Here is a 22127-nt window from a genome sequence, read left to right on the forward strand (position 1 = left end):
TTGTATACCTCCCCCACCCCTCTCCCTAACCCCAACCGCTACCTGAACCAGGGTCTGTATCCCAACCCCTACCTGAACTAGGTTTTGCATCCCACTCCTATCATTCTTCTCCCCCCTCTCTCTTCCCTAACCCCAACCCCTACCCGAACCAGGGTCTGTATCCCGACCCTTAACCGAACCAGAGTTTGCATACCAGTCCTATCTTTCTTCTCCTCCATCTCTCTTCACTATCGCTCTTTCTGCCCACCTCTTCTCTCTCCCCTATTTCTCTCTCTCACCGTACTATTAGTACTATTTTTGTAATTCTAAGTATCATTTTGGTATAGATTAAAGCAACTGTTATACAACTCCTCTCTCTCCCGATATGTTAACATTACATGTCACTAACTGTCTGTGTTTTCTCTCTTCTATTGTATCTGACTCCAGAGCTTCAGGATCCAAAGCCATCACTATTATTATTATTAAAAACAACATAATTTCATCTATGAGTCATCTAAGTGTCAGTATTAGTTTTGTAATCATAAGTGTCAGTCTGGTAGAGATTTTAAGCGGCGGCTGTACAGCTGTTCTCTCTCTCTCTCTTCTCTCCTCCTGTCTCTCCTCATCCCTTCTTTCTGCCCACCTCTACTCTCTCCCCCATTTTTGTCCTCACCCCAACCGGTCGAGACAGATGACAGATGTATGTTGTGATTTGGCGCCATACAAGCAAAATAGAATTGAAATCCATTGAATTTATCTGAATGCAGCCAGAGGCTGCGAGTTTTTAGGTGTTAGGGAGTGAGGTTAACACACTGTACACAGAGTGTTGTGTGGTGCAGTCCGCTCCATTTTTTTGTTTAACATTTACCTTGCCAGAGCTGTATAGACAACTGGGATTTATTTTCGGCACACACATAGAATCTAGCAGACCGTGAGGAAATAGTCAGTGACATTATACCCAACCTTCAACTCATACAGTACAAGATAAACCAAAGAATACACATCAGATGAAAAAAAGGCCTATTATATTAATTATCATTATAACTGCCACTAATACTTTCATGGTTACATTAACCTTAAATACAGTGGTTCTCAACCTTTTTTAGGCCAGCGCCCCCCTATCCAACAACCAGCCCCCCCCCCCCCACACACACACAGACACACTCATCAAATAAGATTGCGTAATTTCCCTGAATATTAATGATTCAGCCCTATTATCAGTATTATTATTGTTGTGGTGATTATTATTGTTGTTATTAAGCCTATTATTGTTGTTACTTTTGTAAAGACCTTTCATTCGTTTTGCACAGAATTCTTGCTCAGCAATGATTGGAAGGACTGTCAAATTAATGATTTAAACCAGTATGAATATTATTTGAATTACACTACTGAATAACAGAAAAATACGGGGAAACTTTTATTTAGTCTCCAGCAAGGTGACATAAACAAACACACCCAGCGAGAAGAGATAATGAAGAATGAATGAAGTTAGCTGACAGAGAGCCAGCGGACTGTCGTCTCAAAAACGAAATACTCCTTTATCACTGAATTGCGGCTTTTATTGTTGGGCGGATACGCAGTTGCCCTGGGCAACTTCTCATTGGTGAGAATGACAAGTATGTGCGCAGCATGGCATTTCTGATTGGTGGGCATGACAGTCACCCTGGGTCAGATGCATGGCATAATAATGTATTCTTAATCGCAGCCTTTTGCGATTTTCAAATAGTGCTGTTTCAAATCGCGATGTCGATTTGAAGACGATTAATCGTTCGGCCCTACATGACAACAATTTTTAATGAAGACTTTAAAGTTCACAACAAGACCGCCTTAATAACGCTGCAGTACGGAGTTCATATAAAATGAAACTCTGATGTCCCATTCCAGTGAAGGCAGCAACAGCTGCGCCACACAATCTGACAGAAGTACAGAAGAGAAGAAGATTCAAGATTCAAGATTCAAGATTCAAAGGTTTTTATTTGTCACGTACTCATACAAGATGTGCAGTGAAATGTTTTTGTGACATGTGCTGTACGTCTGTGCTCAAATTCAAAAAATACAATATAAAATATAAAATGCAGTGCAATGGAATAGAATAAAATTAAATAAAATAGAATATAATACAATACAATAAAATACAATAAAGTAATAGTTAGGTTATGTTTAATTTACATTATGGCTAATTTACATGTGCAATAGTTATGAAATGAAAAATATTATAAATAGATATAAAGTTAAAACAATGTCGACAGGCAAATGTTGTAGTCCAATATGGTTATGGTTTAAGTGTTCAGAGTGCAGAGTTCAGGGCTCTGATTGCCACGGGGAAAAAACTGTTCCTCATCCTCTCTGTGCGTGTCTTGTGACAGCGCAGGCGTCTGCCTGACCTGAGGGGTCACAAAAAGTTTGTTGCCGGGATGATGGGGATCCTTAATAATCCTTCTGGCTCTGTTGGTACAGCGTGTGGTGTATGAGTCATGCAGAGGGGGGAGTGGGTTGCCCATGGTCCGCTCAGCGGCCCTCACCACCCTCTGCATGTCAGGTCTCACATTTGAGTTAGGTTCTGTTCCTTATTGTTTGTATTATTTGTTTGCATTCTTGTTTTATTTTGGTGTCTCACATCTCTCGTTTCAGATCCCACTTCCGGTCATGTCATTTCCACTCGTGTGATTGTTGGCCCCGCCCTGATGTGTTTCACCTGTGTGTCATTATCCTATGTTAGTCTGTGTATTTAACCCCTTTGTGTTACTGTTCTCGTTGCTAGTTTGTTGTGTATTATACTCTTGTTTCACCTCGTGCCAGCTCTTGTATTCTAGTTACTCGTTCTTTGACACTTGCCTCTTTTTGACTACTCGTGTACCGACTTGGAGTGAATAAAACCCCGTCAATCTGATCCGCCCTGTGTCCGAGCCTGCATTTGAGTCCTCCTTCTAGTTCGGGCGTGATATTACGAACTAGCCAAGAATGGACTCTGCAGGCTCTGATCTTTTTCGTGCAGCGCTCCAGAAGCAAGAGGAGCGCATCTTGCAGTATGAGGGTGAAATCACCTCCGTCTTCGCTGGGTTCCGGGATCTCCGGGAACATCAGCAGGTGTTTCAGGCGGACATCGGCTGAAAGGTGAACACCATAAGTTCCCGGTTTGATCATCTGGTTGCTCGGTTGGACTCTTTGTTTCTGGCCGCAGCTGCTGTGCCTGCCGAGTCTGTTTCCTGGTCAGCATTTCCAGGAACTCCTATGGCCACGGCCGCCACAGCATCTCCATTCACCCACCTGGCGAGACCGGAACATTTTTCGGGGGAGATCGAAGAAGTGTAGACCTTTTTTGATTCAGTGTGGTCTGCATTTTGAACTTCAAGCGACTTCCTTTCCATCAGAGCACTCGAAGGTAGCTTTTATCATCACGCACCTCGCAGGCAGAGCGGAGGCTTGGGCCACGGCAGAATGGTCACGGAATTCCCTGGTTTGCCAGACGTTGGTCCGGTTCATGGAGACTCTGTCCCGCACGTTTGATCACTCCAACCCGGGCCAGGAGGCTTCACAGAACCTGGTCACCATGAAACAAGGTAATCGAACTGTTATGGATCATGCTATTGACTTTTGCACTGTTGCTGCTAAAAGTGGATGGAATGAGGCTGCGTTGTTGGATGCTTTTCGCAATGGATTGTCAGATGCTCTCAAAGATCAGTTAGCTCCACTAACCCTGCCTTCCGACATTGAGTCTATGATTTCCCTGGCTGTCCAGATTGACGCTAGGCTGAGAGAGAGGGAGTGAGAGTGGAGATCGGCTGCTGTTCGGTCCGCCTCGCAGCAGTGGCAGCAGCATGGCTCCTTGCCTTCCAGTCGGGACTGCTTCCCCCTCGGCCGGTCCAGTCAGCCCACCGTGCCACCGGTCTCTCGGGAGGAGCCCATGCAGGTGGGTCGTGCTCAACTCAGCCCGGAGGAACGACAGCGCCTAAGACGCCAAATTATTTACTAAGTTAGATCTTCGAAATGCTTATCATCTGGTGAGGATAAGGGAGGGAGATGAATGGAAGACAGTGTTTAACACGCCCAGTGGTCATTATGAATATTTGGTCATGCCATTTGGTCTTACCAATGCTCCAGCAGTTTTTCAGGGCCTCATTAATGATGTACTACGTGACATGCTGAACCAATTTGTGTTTGTCTACCTTGATGACATTTAGATTTTTTCTCCAGACAAAACTTCCCATGTGCAGCATGTACGCCAGGTGCTAGGATGTTTGCTCCTGAATAACCTGTTTGTGTAAGCCGAGAAATGTGAATTTCATGTGAACACTGTCCTTTTCCTTGGTTTTGTTGTGTCACCTGCTGGTATACAGATGGACTCGAGCAAGGTCAGCGCTGTGGCCCAATGGCCTACACCCTCCAGTCACAAGCGACTTCAGGGGTTCCTGGGGTCTGCTAACTTTTATAGAAAGTTTATCCGGAACTATAGTATCACTGCTGCCCCACTTCATGCTCTCACCTCTCCCCACGTGCCTTTCTCTTGGTCCCCTCAAGCAGAAACGGCATTTAAGAGACTCCAGAGGAGCTTCACCTCTGCCCCCATCCTGGTTCACCCGGATCCGTCACTCCAGTTTGTGGTGGAGGTGGACGCCTCGGGTGTGGGCATCGGGGCCGTACTCTCCCAGAAATCCCCCGTAGATGGTCGACTGCATCCCTGCGCTTTCCTCTCAAAGAAACTGTCTCCTGCTGAGACCAATTATGATGTGGGGAACCGTGAACTGCTAGCAGTTAAGACAGCTTTGGAGGAATGGAGACACTGGTTGGAGGGCACCGAGCAGCCATTTTACATGGGAGATTGAGAAGAGAGTTTCCGAGACTACGGCTGGGAGTCAGCCCCCGCAAGGGTGTCCCTCTAATCGTTTGTTTGTTCCTCTCTTTGTCTCTTCGCTCACAGGTGATTCACTGGGCTCATACGTCTCGGATCTCCTGTCATCCCGCATTTTGTTTGGCCACAAACCGCTGTTTGTGGCCTTCCATGGACAGGGGGGGTTAAGGAATACATCGCCGCCTGCTGTGTTTGTGCTTGAAACAAGACCTCACGTCAGCCCGCCTTTGGCCTCCTGAGTCCGCTTCCTGTCCCCTCACGGCCCTCGTCAGACATCTCCACGGACTTTGTCACGGGTCTGCCCTCATTTGAAAGTAACACCACAGTCATGACGGTGGTGGATAGATTTTCTAAGATGGTTCATTTCATTCCGTTGCTCAAGCTTCCCTCCGCCAAGAAGACGGCATGTTGTCTCATGTTTTTCGTATTCATGGATTTTCCAAGGGACATTGTGTCTGACCGGGGGCCTCAATTCATGTCTGGGTTTTGGAAGGAGTTCTCCTGGAAACAGGAGGACTGCAGTGTTTGGTGGCACAGAACCCTTCCACTTGGAGCAAACACCTTATTTGGTTGGAGTATGCACACAACACACTTCCTTGCTCATCCTCTGGGTTTTCTCCATTCCAGTGTGCCTACGGTTATCAACCGCCACTGTTCCCGGCTGTGGAGAGGGAGTCCAGTGTGCCCTCCGCTCAGGCCCTGGTCCGTCGCTGTCGTAAGGTTTGGAATGGGGCCCGTCAGATGCTGTTGCGCAGTTCTGTGCGGTACAAGAGGATGGCTGACCGTGGCAGAATGCCGGCTCCAGCATACTCGCCGGGCCAAAAGGTTTGGCTCTCCATTCGAGACTTGCCTCTGAGGGTGGAATCCCGGAAGCTGGCTCCTCGTTTCGTTGGTCCATTCCCCATATCGAGGGTCATCAATCCTGTGGCGGTTCGTCTCCAACTCCCCCGTGCCATGAGGGTCCACCCTACTTTCCATGTTTCCCGACTGAAGCCATTTAAAGAGACTCCTCTGGTCCCTGCCTCCAGTCCCCCTCCGCCCCCCCGGCTCCTTGATGGAGGTCCAATGTTTACAGTCAGCCTGTTGCTGGGATGCACCGGCGTGGTCGGGGACGTCAGTAGCTTGTGGATTGGGAGGGTTATGGATCTGAGGAGCGGTCTTGGGTGCCGGCTCTCAACATCTGTGACCCTGAACTTATCAGGGAATATCACCGTCGTCATCCTGATGTTCCTGGGCTGTCAGGAGCCAGCCATGGAGGGGGGGGGGGGGGGGGTTACCGTCAGGTCTCACATTTGAGTAAGGTTCTGTTCCTTATTGTTTGTATTATTTGTTTGCATTCTTGTTTGATTTTGGTGTCTCACATCTCTCGTTTCAGATTCCACTTCTGGTCATGTCATTTCCCCTTGTGTGATTGTTGGCCCCGCCCTGATGTGTTTCACCTGGGTGTCATTATCCTATGTTAGTCTGTGTATTTAACCCCTTTGTGTTTCTGTTCTCGTTGCTAGTTCGTTGTGTATTATACTCTTGTTTCACATCGTGCCAGCTCTTGTATTCTAGTTACTCGTTCTTTGACCCTTGCCTGTTTTTTCCGACCATCGTTTTTTGCCTCTTCCTGGATTGTACTTTTGCCTCTCTATTTTTGACTACCCGTGTACCGACTTGGACTGAATAAAACCCCCTCAATCTGATCAGCCCTGTGTCCGAGCCTGCATTTGAGTCCTCCTTCTAGTTCGGGCGTGATACTGCAGGTCCCCGCAGGAGCTGCTACCGTACCAGACAGATATAGCTCCAGTCAGTATACTCTGGATAGCTGCAGAGTAGAAGGATTTCAGGATCCGTTGGGAGACGTTGAATCTCCTGAGCTGTCTGAGGTGATAAAGGCGTTGTCTTGCCTTTTTCACCACAATGTCCGTGTGTGCAGCCCATGATAAATCCTCGGAAATGTACACTCCGAGGTATTTAAAACTGCTCACCCTTTCCACTGGTGTCCCGTCTATCAGGAGAGGTGTCCCGTCTATCAGGAGAGGGGTGTAGCTCCTGCGCCGTTGTGGGCAGAAATCCACCACCATCTCCTTAGTCTTCTTCCCATTAAGGAGGAGGCTGTTGTCCTTACACCACGTTGTCAGGTCTGACACCTCCTGTAGGTAGGCCCGTTCATCGTTGTTAGTGATCGGGCCCACCACAACCGTGTCGTCCGCGAACTTCACAATCGTATTGGAGTTGTGCCTGGCGGCACAGTCGTGGGTGTACAGGGAGTACAGCAAAGGACTCAGCACACAGCCCTGGGGGACACCAGTGTTGAGGACGAGGGGGCGTGATGTGTGCCCTCCCGCTCTGACAACCTGAGGCCTGGCAGTCAGGAAGTCCAAGATCCAGGCACACGTTGATGGGTTCAGGCCCATGTCATCCAGCTTAGTAGCCAGCCTGGTGGGGACTACAGTATTAAAAGCTGAAATGTAGTCTATGAACAACAGTCTGACATAGCCCCCTCCTACGATGTCAAGGTGGGAGAGGGTGGCATGTATGACCTGGGAGATGGTGTCGTCTGTGGATCTGTTGGAGCGGTAGGCGAACTGCAGTGGGTCTAAGGTGCATGGAAGAGAGGAGCAGATGTGGTCCTTCACCAATCTCTCAAAGCACTTCATAACCACGAGGTCAGTGCTACGGGATGGTAGTCGTTCATACCGGCTGGGGAGGCCGGTTATGATGCATCGTCTTGTCCAGTTGCAGTGGCGTAAACTGGCAGATTTTAATGTTGCAGACCATTGTTTTTTGAAAGTAGTTTAAAGTAGTTCTGAAGCACGGAAAAGGCAGAGAATATGGGTGAAGAGTGTGGTTGATGTTTCCAGGTCGAATCTATGGCATTAGTTTAGTCTCAAAACGAAGTAAGTAAGAAAAAAGAAATTGAGTTAACAATTCCTACAGGAAAATATAAGACTCAATGCATGAGATAGTTATTTTCTTTAAAAAAATAAGCAAGATATTTTTTTTTAAAGAAATAACTATCTTATCCATTTTTTCTTTAAAAAGAAAATAACGAGAGCGACTAAGGAAATGGGAACCAGTGTTTCAAAAAATTTGACATGTAATTGGAAAAGACAGACAAAAAATATTTTTTAAATATATATTAAAATTTAATTATTATTGTATTTAATTATCTCTCTCTTTATATAAATAGTCACCACTGTACAAATGAAGTTATGTATTTTCCCCTCTGACTCCTTTCATCCCCTCTTTGCTACCTTGTCCTTCCTCCCTCACTGATCTCTCTGTTTAAAAAGGAAAAAAAACGTCCTGCCGAATACATTCTACATTTACCCCCCCTCCACACACACACAAACTTTAGAATATAGTAACACATAACCCATCATACTTATTTTGTTATGTATCCCAATTTATTTTACCATTAGTTTTCTCTTTTCTGTTTGTTTGTCTGTCTATCTTATGTCTTACTGTCATTGTTGTAGCCCACCCTATATGTTTCTCACCAAACCTGTAAATATGTCTTGTCTCTCTTGTTGTATCGTGCATTAAAACATAGAAATTATTAAAAAAATTAAAAATAACAATTACTATCTTACTTACTTCGTAGATCATATATGCTGCTGCTGTCCACAGTCTATAAGCCTATGGCACATGATGTTTATTGTCCTTATACACGTGTTGGGGTATCATAGTGGATGAATCAATGCACCTCTCCTTTCTCCAACTCTGACATTTCCCCGACACATCCTTGATGATCCTGCAGTGATAGACTGGGGACTGGAGAGAAGGGACCAATCAACAGAGGGGAGCATCAGTCATTGATCCCGCCTCTAAAGTCTCAAAACTCAACTTGTCGAGCACGCGTGTCGTGAAGTCGAGCGAGCGAGTTCAGCAGTTGCGAGTGAGGAGGGGGGGGTTCAGTCCAACGAGCGGAGCACAAATGCTCGCTCGTGAGAATGGTTTACGCTCGCGGATGCCGTTCTGCGTGTGGTTTGAACCGGCGCGAGTTTTGAGACTAAACTAACGCCATACGAAACACTCACTGCCTGTCACATCACACAGGAGATGGTTCCCTAACGTGTCCAGATGTTTAGCGGATAGATATCTGGATACGTTGGCGAGGCGTCAAGTGAGTCACTTTGGCTTTGATGGTTTTATTGGAAATCTGTATTTGAATATGGTGTCCCCCAGGGCTGTGTGCAATAGTATTTGAATTTAAATACTTCCTTTGTGTTGATTCTACATTAAATCCAGCATTTTACATTTAAATATCCATTATTACAAACTTCAGTCTTAACAAAAAAATGTGATTAATCGCGATTAATCACATTTTTATCTATTCTAAATATCCCTTGATTTCTTTTTGTCCCATTATTTTTTCTCATTTTAATGCTCTTATCAACATAGAAAAGTGGATCGGCTTGCTTTGTGCAAATGTTTTTTTTATTGAAAACAACATTGGCATATACTGTAGTGTTCAATTTCACACTAACATTCACACCTGGAGCTAACAATCTATCACACAATGTAACACTGTCCATCAATAAAAGGGTGAAAAAAATAATTTGTCACACAAACAAAATAAAATTACAAAGTGCACATTTAAGGTAAACTAGAACTCAGCATATAGTGCAGTTAAACCATGGCTTAATACTTTCTTTTTCTCAAGTTTGCTTTGAACATAGCAGTCAGGCTACTGCTCTTTATTCACCAGAGGCTCATCAACCCAGCCTCTTATTTCTCTCCAGAAAGAATGAAGATGGACTTCTGTCTGAAGTCATCCATTGTCGCCTGGCTTTGCCGAGGGGGCAGAGAATTCGCATCAGACGTGTGCTTGGCCCTCAAGTGGTATTTCAAACTGGACGTGCTGCGATGATAGCTCAGTTCACAATGACAAAACACACAGATCACTTTGGTCTTGTCAATGGAACCATTTGGCAACTTTTTAAAAGAAACTTTCCATTCAGAATCTTATTGGCATCGATTTCGGCGTCTCGTGCTCGCCTACCCTTTGGCCGCCTCGCAAGCCCAAACAATTGTGTGTGGCGTGCCTGTTGTTTGTTTCCGGTCTAGCTAGATCCGGTGTGGTGCTGTAGTTTTCTAACGTTACTAGTTGTTGCAACAGTATGTGAAAAAACTACAAAGTTTCCTAGGCCAAAAAGAACGTTAATCTCGCGATAAAAAAATTGATGCCGTTAAAATGGGTTTGCATTAACGCCGTTAATAACGCGTTTAACTGACAGCACTAATACATATATATATATATATATATATATATATATATATATATATATATATATATATATATATATATATATATATATATATATATACACACACACACATTCCATTGAGTTATCTCAAATTTAGCAACTAAAGCTGGAATGAATGTAGTGGCTTACATTAAATTTGTCAAGCTAACATGTTAGTGTTCGGAAATATCATTGAAAATAGAGTTCTGATGCTGTAACTTGTTGCTGGCTAGTTAGCAACAGGTTGCTGCAGGCTAAGCTAAAACATAAACACGGTTAGCAATACTACACAGAAAATGTTTGTTTTGAGTTTATATTTTTAAACTTCAGCGCATTTCAGCCATATTGTGACGATGAAACAGCTGGAGCACTTTTTGTAGCTTTCTGCCCTTTTTTTCTGTTACTATCTGTGACACAATGAAGGTGAATTTTGTACAGGACTCATAACATGTTGTTTAGCACGTCAGAGCTTCGACAATGAGTGTTGTTAGCTCAGACTGAGTTTACACCTGACTGTTCAATGTATCTAATCATACATCTAATTATTTATCATGTATCTAATCTAATCATGTGTTACTGTACAGGTCAGAACTTGAGGACTGAGCTTTGAGCAGTGACATGACACAAGGATAATATTAGCATAAACAACATATGCGCAAAAATGAAGAAACTGTCTGCACAGGGTTTCCTAGCTCTTTAGTGTTAAAGCAAGTCTGTTGGCTGACGGGTCAGGCTGTGGTGTTGTCGACTCTTTAGGAAGTGGTCCTGTAGAAAGAATATCACAAGAATAAATCCACATTACTGCCAAAGACTGACAACGCCACAGCAACATTATCTGCAGTGACAAACACAGTTTTCTGTATAAACAAATAAAGTATAATTGATTTAGTGATTTGTTGGTGGACCAGCCACTCTTTTATATGGATGTATTATGACTTTGTTTAGATAAATATTTAAGATAATAAGAAGTTCTGAGTTTCAGAATCTGTCCAAAAAAAATTTAAACAACCAACCTGGCATGGATGTTTACACTGGAAATTTTTACAACATTGCCATATGGATTTTAAAGTAGCTTTTGTACGCAAGTATGTGACCACTTGATCAACCTACACAGTATCATAAGCTGACTCACCTGGTCCTCTGCTGACCTGCTTCTCTAGCTGTTGACGGCAATCGTCTGGTCTCAGTGCTGTGGTCCGTGGCAGACAACCTCCAGGTCCTGGACTTCTTTATGTACAACTTGCTGTACCTGGTATAAGAGAAAGGAGGTCAACTTAGTTAAATTTTCATATTACCTTACATTGAACAGTACTTTTCATTTCATTTCCTGCCCGTTGTCCGGACCGTAGTCTGGGAGCGGGTAGACAGTTTCTCTAGGGCCGAAAGTCTGCATTGCTCCGGGACCTGCCCCTCGGGACCTGCCCCTCATGCCCGGCAGCGTGATGAAAAACACACAGAGACTTCTTGATGGAATTTTAGGCGTTGCAACATTTATTATTGCACACAGACTGCAACATGCACATCAACTGCTACTACAAGCCTCTAGCCACACACACCGGGCATTCTCACTACGCCCGCTCCACTCACACAATCACACACACACACACACACACACACACAAACACTTAACGCTATGTCCCGTTCAGAGCGGATATAGGTAAACAATCAAACGACATTTGCTCACAGCTACAGTGACGACATCCGGTGAACACACAGGCAGCTTTAGCTGTAGATACACACAAGCTAATGTAGCATTAGCTAACTTACCTAGTGTCCTCCAGCAAAGCAAACTTGGGGCTGGCTAAGACACACACAAGCTTTCTAACAGTTACTTTGGTTACACACTTTAAGAAAATGAACTGCTTTCACCCAAAACAAAGTAGATCATTACCTTTCACTCTCTTCTCCTCCCGGAGTTGACGCCAGTGGTGAAGAGCCACACCGATCTTTACTCTGTTCACTCTTCCTCGTAGTATCCAACCTCTTTTTGTCCGTAGCCGTCTCTACTGCTCTGTCTGTTGCGGCCGGACGCTGTTGTAGACACTTTCTCTGCCGTTCTGCAACTCTTTACTTCTTTAGTTCAGTGCAGCAACTTGTCTGCTAACTGTAGCTCTAGCTCCGTAGCTTTAGCTCCGTAGCTTTAGCTCTGTAGCTGCAGCCTCTGCTCCAGTTGTTTGCCGACGCCGTGCAGGAGACTGGTCACGTGCCCCGATGTGTGGTGAAGGAGCGGAGTGCACGCAATGTATTCATCGCTATCGGTATGTTAGGTGAGTTTCAAGTAATATGACAGAAAGTGCTTCTCACAAAAAACAACTACCCCACCTTTAAGCCTAAAAAGAATGATAGACAATGCCCTAACAAAATAATGATGAAAATTACACACACACATCCAGCAGTAAGGGCAGTTACAATTCGACTTTCAAATGATCATTATGAAGATCAAACATTACGGTTGAAATTAATTAGATTAAATTTTACCATGCCTGTTGTTTTTGTCATTATATTGCAGAATTTAATACTTTTGAAATGCACAAACATTTTGCTAATAATTCCAATACTGCACAGTCGTTCATTTCTATCGATCCCATTGAGAGACATCAAGAGACAGACAGCATTTGTTTGTTTTTAAATACAGTAAAGACAGAGAAATGACGGAGGCCAAATTACTTGAAAGACATTTGCGAGGCCTTTCGAGTTTTGTGTGAGCAGCAGTGATAAGTGAAGTCAACATTGAGAGAGGCATGCAGTGTCTTTACAGAGAGTTTCCCCTAGGATGGAGTTGTAGCAGCGAAGGTGAAGCGCGCGGGAGAGGAAAAAAATCGTGAGCCAGTACTCTTATCGCTGCTGCTTATCGATCCGGTACTTTAACAGTACTCTTATCAGTTCTTGTTTCCTTTTAACAAAATGAGAATGAAATGGAATGGACAAATTTTTTGTTTCTTGCATTGTTCTCTGTAAATTGTTGAACACTAAACAGCACTATTTTGATAAAATAATTAATGTAAAGTACATGATGTTGTGTGTTGAGTGATGGGACTAACATAAAGCCTGTCAAAGGGAAAAGCAACACATCTCTATATATATATACACAGACTGTTACCCAAAGCCCTTGGACTCTGTTCTTTTATAACAGGGTTGTAGGTCTCTCACTTATAACCGGTCACTTATAACCGGCAAACAACTGGAGCATTCATTCACCCACTAGCTGCAGCTGTTGTCTCTGACTGGGACCAGCAGAGGTAGAGTTTGCTTTCACTTTCACTAAATATTTCACAGATCGCTCATGTTACCACATTTACTTGCAAAACATTTGTTACACTTGTGGCAACAACAGTTTTCTACATTCATTTTTTTTTTCAAGTACAACAAGAAGTTGACTATCTGCCATCGTCACACAGAGCAGGTGAGTGTCTCTGTCTGTGCTGTGTGCTCTGTCTGGCAGTGAGAGCTGGCCACATCCCCTTCACAGCGCAGGCTCTGACACAGAGAGTCAGGATTGGGAATAGCGAAGATTCATCATAGACGAATGAATAAATTTCTAGCAGCACCGATAACGTTGGAGCTTATTGATACTACGGTCTTTCATAATTAATCTGACCATTTTTCTATATTTCATCCGCAGTACACAGAAAGCAACAACTGAACTAAATTCTCATGAGATCCTCATGAGTTCCTCAGTATCACCCTGTTCTCTGGACTGATGAGTAAATATGAGTATATGAGTTAATTTGTTAACAAAACTAACAAACTAACAAGAAACTTACAGTAATACTAAAACGATTTCATTTACAGGTACTCCACGGACTCCAGAAAACATTGTGGAGGATATTTCATCCATTTTTTTCAAACCAGACAACTATTTGGGGAGCAATTTCAGCAGACAAAGATGAGAAATGCACAGGTTCAATTCCAAGTGAGGCAGAGAAGTATTAAATCACAAACGCTCTCTGAAAAAAACAAATGACTTAGGGCAAGAGCAGTTGGCTCTAGCGTGCCAATCGGGACCATCAGGAAAGTGCTCAACAGCTATTGATCGATTTTGCTAAAGATTATTAAATATCATGCTTTGATGATTCATCTGAATAAAAATTACCTTGATTTGTACTAAGGTTCAAATTTGGTTAATTAACAATATTGATAATCTTATGTATGCCATTGGTTTTCTGTTGATGTTTCATTGTATCCTTGTATCTGAAGTTTAATTGTCAGTCATATGTCTTTAACTCCTAAGGTGGGAGAGGTTTGACTATGATTGCCCTCTTGATCCTTTGGCTTTGGTCGGGGGACATCCAAACCTTTCAGGGGGTGCGCTGTCCTGGAGACAGGATATTCGTGCGTAAGGGGGGTTCAAATTAACTTAGCTCAATGTTCTTTGATTTCTATTTGCAATATCATTTTGTTGTCTTTTCTTTTTAGTGCTTGGTATTCCAAGACTGACACCTGTCCCGGGTCCCTGTGTGTTGATCAAATTAACAAAATGGAGGAACTGTCGCAGAAGTTCTCTCCTCTCCTCTCTGTGCGAGGTCATCTTATCTATGGCAGGCCAGGATAGTCCCCGTCTCTGGGCTTCATAGTCCTAAGTATATAGTAAGACAGGGACAGAGCGATACCGATATTATGGAGCCATGCTGTCGGTTTGATGACAACATGATTCTGAGAGTTGAACACATCACTCTGACTGGGACAGAGAGGTTTAACGACATCATGCACTGCCACTTTTTGATCTGTGAACCGTACAAAAAATCTCCTCAATATTGATCTTCTGTAATAATTCTGCTTTAGACATCTATGATCTCCGTCTTCCTGATTCGACTGCATCAATGTTTTCAGTACATTAGTAATCCTGTTATTACTGATGCTATTATTAATCCTGTACCTGTAATTTATTTGTAAGTATTTTTTCTGTACTTTATTTCTATATTTAGCTTTCTTTTTTTTAATCACTCTTCCTTTTCTTCTTCTTCTTATTTTTATAATAATATTTTATTGTTTTGGTTTTTTTGGGCCCTGTCATTGTTAAAAGACTTCTCTTACTTAATCATCATCACTTCATAATTAAACTCCTTCAACAATGTCTGACTCAAGATGATTTGAAAAAAAAAAGCAATAAGGAAAGGTTCAGACTTATTGAACTATCAAAGAGATTTTAACCCATTCACAAAAATTCATTCAGCGCTGCTTTTGACCATGCTTTTTGTGTGACATTCTTCTGTCATCATACACTGCCAGAAGAGTTTTAGGGTTAAGTATCTTGCCTAAGGACATATTGCCATGCGGACAGGGGGGAACGGGGATTGAACCGCTCGCCTTCATGTCTCTACCTCCTTAGCCACATTGGAGCTGACATTGCCGACAGTGAGGTAGGGTGGGAGATTGTGGTGTTATGCCACACCATGAGATTTTTTACATTTCAAACTTGTAGTCTTCAGACCCAACCAATGCTGAATCAGGAGGCATCGTTTGAACATCTGTCAGACTTTACACAGATCCCTCTGGAGACACTTAAGTACAACTTTTTTTCACAGCACTACCTGGAAAAACTGCCAAGGTAGAACATCTCTGAACTTTGTGTTGATCCACTTAAGATCCAGGCTCTTTTCGCAGATCCCTGTTCGAAAATGGCATGCCCAAAATGAAGAGTATATGTCTGCATCTACAAGGTCTATATTAATCTAGGTATCTATATAAGATATAGTGCGATTTCAGCAGAGGTGTAAAATGATTATAGATGTTACTGGGTCAGAGTAGATGAAGATGGAACACAACATAAATGAAAGATTTCATGTCTGCCTGATTTTCTCAGAGTGAGAATCCCCTATGTAATAATACAGATGAAGCCCATTCAATAGCCCAATCCATAGGACATAATCTGAACATTATCTGTGCCAAATGTCATGCTGACAAAGTGAAGCACAGCAAGGTTACAGGCTTTAGTCAGATGGACTATCCAAATTGACACAATTTGGTACAGCTGTTCACTGTGAGGTTTCTCAGTGCAAAACTCATTTAATTTCACTCGTATGTCTCTGTAAGTGTGTATATTACATCTAATATAACTCTTTAGCGAAAACAGGTGATTATCTGCCTCTCTACAAAAAATCTTTGAACAACTTTTTTTTCCTGTTCTTCGGCTGCTTAGTCATAGACTAATGATATGTAGCTTGCAGTGTTAGCATGGAATATCACAACCATCATATTTGGACATACTGGACATATAAAGTTACAGCGTTTAATGCAATGATTTAGCTATGATCAATGCTTATTTAGTTCCTTAGTTTTAATTGTGTTTAATAAAGGTGTAAATAGTTGATATTGGTGTGTAGCAGAGTTCTCCCCATTCTGTGCATATGCTGTATGGTTTTATTGCTTCATGTTGAGCAAAACTATGTGTGATTTGTTTCAACTGGGTCGGAACACGACCACCATACCTGTTGGAGTCCAAGAGACAGACATCTTCAAAAATTCCACTACACTATGCTCTTGTGATGCTCAAGCGCAAGCTCAAGCTTCTGGCCTTCAAAATCTTTTAGATGAACTATGCTACATGTCTTTAGTTTTCCATTAAATGCAGAATTATAGCTGCAGTTGCCAGCAACCATGTATATGGTGAAATTCGCTTTTTCCAAACTAAAACACAATCAACGGAGTAATTAAGAGAAGGGTAATGAGTTTGTTCTAAATCCACTGTACATCCCATTTGTTGTGGACTAACCTGTTCCACAAGTCATCATCTTCTCCTCCCCAGCCCCAGAATGCATTGGGAAAGCCATTGATCTTACGGAACTGCTCCACAGTGAGTCCACTTACACCACCAAAGAATTCACTGTATGGAAGACTGGGCAAAAACAATAAACATGAGTTAAACAATGCATGTCATAATATGAACTGCATCCATTTTTATGACATGATTATGATTTATTTATTATTTGTATTTATATGAACTGTCTTTTAATGAGGACTACAATAGGGGCTCTATCCTATATTCCACTATACAATCTGGTGTTGCATAATGATGGTTAAAGTAAATCTTGAATCTTGTCAACACTGACATGGCCATAGATGTGCCATGGGGCTCTTTATGTATGCAGTTATGTACATTCTTCAACATTACATTAACAATTAATTTAGCTTGAGGCATTTAATCTACATTTTAATGAGGCACTTACATGTACATGTATTTGTCCAATTTGGCAGCAAAATGGCGTGGCATCTGACCACAGCCATAGAAGTTTCTGTCATTCTCAGGGATGTGGTCAACATCATGGAAGATCAAGCAGTCCCAGTTCAAGTCTTTCATGGCCTCCAGGAATCCCACGTTAAACAGCATGGCTCTGTTAAAGGGCTGGGTCCCACTCTTAACACATTTACATACACACACAAACACATACATCCAATGAGTCAGAGAGCCTGGTGCTGCTATTTAAAGAAATATTTAAATACTGTGAAACCTTGTTTAATGTCAAAAAGGATTTCAAACTTTACTCATAGGGCACACAGCATGAGCTTTGAAAAGTTTAATTTAGCTTAATATCAATACATTTGGTTGGACAAAATGTCTCACACTACATTGCAGTACGCCAACATATTGCACCTGTTCGATGATGTAGAAGGCAAACTGCAGCCGCTGTCTCTGCAGCATAGGTATGAGGTGTTGGAAGAGGATGGGGAGATGTTCACGGCGGTTTCTAAATGGAACCAGGATTGCCACCTACAGCACAAATACTGGAGTAAGAATCAACTCATATTCACTAAAATGGTAAATGGGCTGTACTAGTCTTATGGACCACTCAAAGCCCTCTCTCTTCCACACACACAAACACCAGCCAGGGATCGAAGCACCAACATTCTGATTAGTGAACAAACTGCTCCACCCTGCTGGTTTCCAAGTGGGATGTCCTGAATAAAATTATACTCTTATTACAGATGCTTGACAGATGCTATAGTTGCTGTAACTTGAAAGCCTGTGACATTAGCTGAGCTGTGATGCACAAAACTATCACTAAGATAAAAAAATGTCTTGTGTATGATAATACCTAAAATCAATTAATGTTGATGTATAATTAATAATGTTGTATTTAGACCGTTATTATATTTCTTTGGAAATTCATGTATTTTAATTATATATATATATATATATACACACACACACACACTCACCAGCCACTTTATTAGGTACACCTTGCTAGTAAAAGGTTGGACCCCCTTATGCCTTCAGAACTGCCTCAATTCTTCGTGGCATACTTTTAACAAGGCATTGTCGTCCACACAACTGCCGCTCACTGGATATTTTCTCCTTTTCGGACCATTCTCTGTAAACCCTAGAGATGGTTGTGCGTGAAAATCCCAGTAGATCAACAGTTTCCGAAATACTCAAACCAGCCTGTCTGGCAGCAACAACCATACCATGTTCAAAGTCACATAAATCCCCTTTCTTCCCCATTCTGATGCTCGGTTTGAACTTCAGCGAGTTGTCTTGACCACGTCTACAAGCCTTAATGCATTGAATTGCAGCCATGTGATTGGCTGATAAGCTATTTGTGTTAACAAGCAATTGAACAGGTGTACCTAATAAAGTGGCCGGTGAGTGTATTATATATATATATCTATATAGATATAGATATATATATATCTATATAGATATAGATATATATATATTTTTTTTTTTTTTTTAAACAGCATTTGAAAAAGATTTGGACATTGCTTACCATGGCAATTTGCTTAAAGTTATGAAGTATTTGGGTCATCAATTTTGTAGGACATGCTAAATAGAATACTTGTAAAATGCATTAGCCAACCTTCCAGTGAGGTCTGCAGTCCTTTGGTTTCCAATGGCCTCCAAATTCAATGTCAAAAAACTTGGAGAACTTCAATTCTATCTCCTCCATAGGGATCTCTGTCATGTTCACTTCCATAAGGCCCTCTGCAAAGAGTTTTTAGGGGGAGGTTCAATCGATATATATGAGAATCACAAAACAAAAACAACAACAACAAAAAACCCACTGCAAAGTAAAATACAAGACAGGCACACAAAAAGAAAAAGGTCTTCTGTTTTTGGTTTCCAAGGCCTTTAATTGTTTTCAGTGGTATACATCCTAATCAAAAAACGGTTATCACACCAAGCACTACTTTATTACAAGAGAAATCATCTTGATGTAAATGCTGTGGGTACTGTACTGTTCAGCACTAGTGGGTCAGGTGTTAAGAGAGCCTTGATGAGAAAATGAACTTGAAATGGTCACAAAAGTGTATTACATGATCTCCAAGTGAAAAATAAGAGTAACAAATGCATAGAATAGTTTGTTTTTGTGAAATTTTGTGTAATTCACAAATGTGTGTTTAAATCCACATACAAATACCAAGCAATTGGTGCACAAGTAAAAAGTTTTATGAATGCACACATAAACTGAACAAATATCAATATTTTACATACAGATTTTTTACTCCAGCTTCACAGATATAATAATGTTCGCATTCACATAGCTTCTTATGTGTACAAATGTCTAAAAAATATTTCTGACACTCTTTGTATTTATTTACAATTGTTAAAAATGTGCACTGATCAGTTTACACGTACATGCGGAATTTTGAGACTCTTTTTCCGCTCTGCTTCTCAAAAACACACCATGCATTTCTGAATCTAGCAGCTAGTGGAAAACTGGGCTATCAGTGAAGTTGTGTATAATTTCAAAGTGGGAAGAGGTTTTTCGCAAATGACAGTATAGCTCATCACCCCTTGACCAGAAAACATACAATATCAAATAAATATAAACAAAAAATTTGAAAATTAATTTATATAAAGTGTTTCCCCCTAGGATGGATTTGTAGCAGTGGAGGTGAAGCACACATGCGGGCAAAAAAATATTGTGAACCGATACGCTTATCGATATACTTCTCATCAGTCAGACAGATCGCTGTTACTGCCTTTATTTGCAAAATATTCATTACACTTGTGGCAACAAGCGTTGTCTCCAATGATTTTGGTGAAGTACAAATAGACGTTCACTCTGCCATCGTTACATGGAGCAGTAAGTGTCTGTCTGTGCTGCATGTTGCGCAGTGAAGCTGGCCACGCTCCCTGCACAGCACACAGACACAGATCTCTCCTCCTGATTGGGAATAGCGTTAATTCTCCATAGATGAATGCATTCATTTCTTCATTACCGTTACCAGCACCGATAACGTCTGAGCTTATTGATACTACAGTCTTTCATAATTTAGCGCTGAGGCCCGTTTAATAGCAGGTGTCTGTTCCCATCCATTTATAATATCCAGCCCAAACACCTCTCGTGAATTTGATTTTAATAATTTAGATGCGGCAGTCAAAATCCAGTAGTGTCGTACCGATGCTCTTAATTGCATGTAGTGGAAACACTGATATGGTTTAAATGAGCTACTACTGGGTGGTGCACTTCTGCTAGGAAAACAGCCAGTCCAGACAAAGGGCAGATGCCAGTTTGCCTGCAAGGGAACGGCATGCGGGACATCCTGGTGGCTCCTCCTCTGGAGTGAATATATGCAAAATGCGTACGCTTTGCAATATTTAAGTTTACGTTATAAATAAATCAATATTTCAGTTAAAAGGTCGAATAACATTATGTACTCGTGTTGTCCCAGTCATATATTATGTTTTCTAATCGAGGGGTGACAAGCTACTCTGTCTATTTAGAAAAAACCTCTTTCCCACTTACACACAAATTTAACGATAGCCCAAACGTCCAAGGTTTTAACCAACTGATAAACACAGCATGCATTTGTGAATCGTGGAGCAGACAGCAGAAAAAAGTCCACATGCCCGTGTAAGTTCATCCATGCGTATCAGGCGATCCATGCACACACATTTAAAAATCTGTAAATAAATACAAAGTATTTTTCACAAATATTTTACATTTGTACACACAAGAAGGGGCTGCACGGTGGTGTGGTGGCAGGTTCCAAAATTAACTTTTTGGCTTAACATCCAAGGTGGCTGGTAGATTGGTAAATTTACCAGCCAGCCAGATTTTTTACTAGCCCAAACTACTAGTTTTCCTCCTTGTCTCCCGCTATTAAATCTGGCCTTCTGCTGAGGATGGTGTCTGTGTGCCATAGTGCCCCGCCAGAACAGCCAGAGTTAAGCCTGGGCGACATGGGAAAAAATAAAATCTTATCTTGATATTTTTTCATATTGATCAGTATAGATATATATCACGACATTAGTCTAATCACTATTTCGGTCAAGCTTTAACATTGTGAGATGTAAAGATATAATATCTAAACCAAAGTAAATTTTTGTTTAAGTATTATTTAACATTATACAACTGCTACAAATGCTTTCCACACAGTTTGCAGCGCACGTGATGCTACTACGCTGCTTCTTGTCAAACTTTAAATATTCCTTGGACGCTTCTTTTAAATAGTGTCCTTGTCTTTTGAGCCTTGGGCCGTGTCCGTTGGGACGTCTTCTTCAGTAACGCTGTCGCTCGAGTTAACATTTCCTGTCGTCATTTTATCATTTATCTCACTCTCCCTCCTGACGGACTGATGAGCATGCTGCAGAAGCCCAAACATAAATAAACAGAGCTGCTGCCGGCTGCTTCTGCTATGCTGCGCTGTGCTGTGTGCGTCAACCTAACTTGACGTGGCTGTAACTCTATTCCAGCCACATGATTGGTTTCCGCACAGCGCTATTTTCATTATCAATGGCTGTTTGTGTTGTCTGTCAAAACATGGATGGAATTAGTTCTATCAAAGTTATATTGACTTGTGTTAAATTTCTATTGAGGAAAAGTTATTTCGCGATAATAATCTTTATCGTTTTATCGCCCAACCCTAGTGACAGCACCCAGCAGCTTTCTCTCATGCGTAGGACATTTTTTTTCTATCCACCAGAGTGGCGTGTGGTGCTAGTTTTGGACCCTGTGTGGTGGTTAGCACTTTCGCCTCACAGCAAGAAGGTTCTTGGTCCAAATCCAGGTTCAGATCATCCAGGGCCTTTCTGTGTGGAGTATGCATGTTTTCCCCATGTCTGCGTGGGATTTCTCCGGTTACCAAAGCTTCCTCCCACAGTCCAAAGACATGCAGAT

At 42.0% G+C, this 22127-nt stretch overlaps 1 protein-coding gene across 5 annotated transcripts in view; it reads right to left on the reverse strand.

Moving 5' to 3' along the window:
• The window catches only part of b4galt6 (UDP-Gal:betaGlcNAc beta 1,4- galactosyltransferase, polypeptide 6), a 55927-nt gene that overhangs the window by 14019 nt on the left and 19781 nt on the right, over nucleotides 1–22127 (reverse strand). For 2 of the 5 annotated variants that reach the window (XM_035647048.2, XM_035647051.2), the window contains exons 4-7: nucleotides 18861–18985; nucleotides 17657–17773; nucleotides 17232–17419; nucleotides 16778–16900 (exon numbers count right to left, since the gene is read on the reverse strand). In XM_035647048.2, coding sequence (XP_035502941.1) covers nucleotides 16778–16900; nucleotides 17232–17419; nucleotides 17657–17773; nucleotides 18861–18985 — 553 coding nt within the window. Of the gene's footprint in view, nucleotides 1–10525; nucleotides 10831–11197; nucleotides 11315–12551; nucleotides 14642–16777; nucleotides 16901–17231; nucleotides 17420–17656; nucleotides 17774–18860; nucleotides 18986–22127 lie in introns of those variants that run through there. The other 3 variants (XM_035647050.2, XM_035647053.2, XM_035647054.2) reach the window with 3 other exon arrangements.

This window comes from Scophthalmus maximus, chromosome 7, assembly GCF_022379125.1.
Source record: "Scophthalmus maximus strain ysfricsl-2021 chromosome 7, ASM2237912v1, whole genome shotgun sequence".
NCBI classification, from domain to species: domain Eukaryota; kingdom Metazoa; phylum Chordata; class Actinopteri; order Pleuronectiformes; family Scophthalmidae; genus Scophthalmus; species Scophthalmus maximus.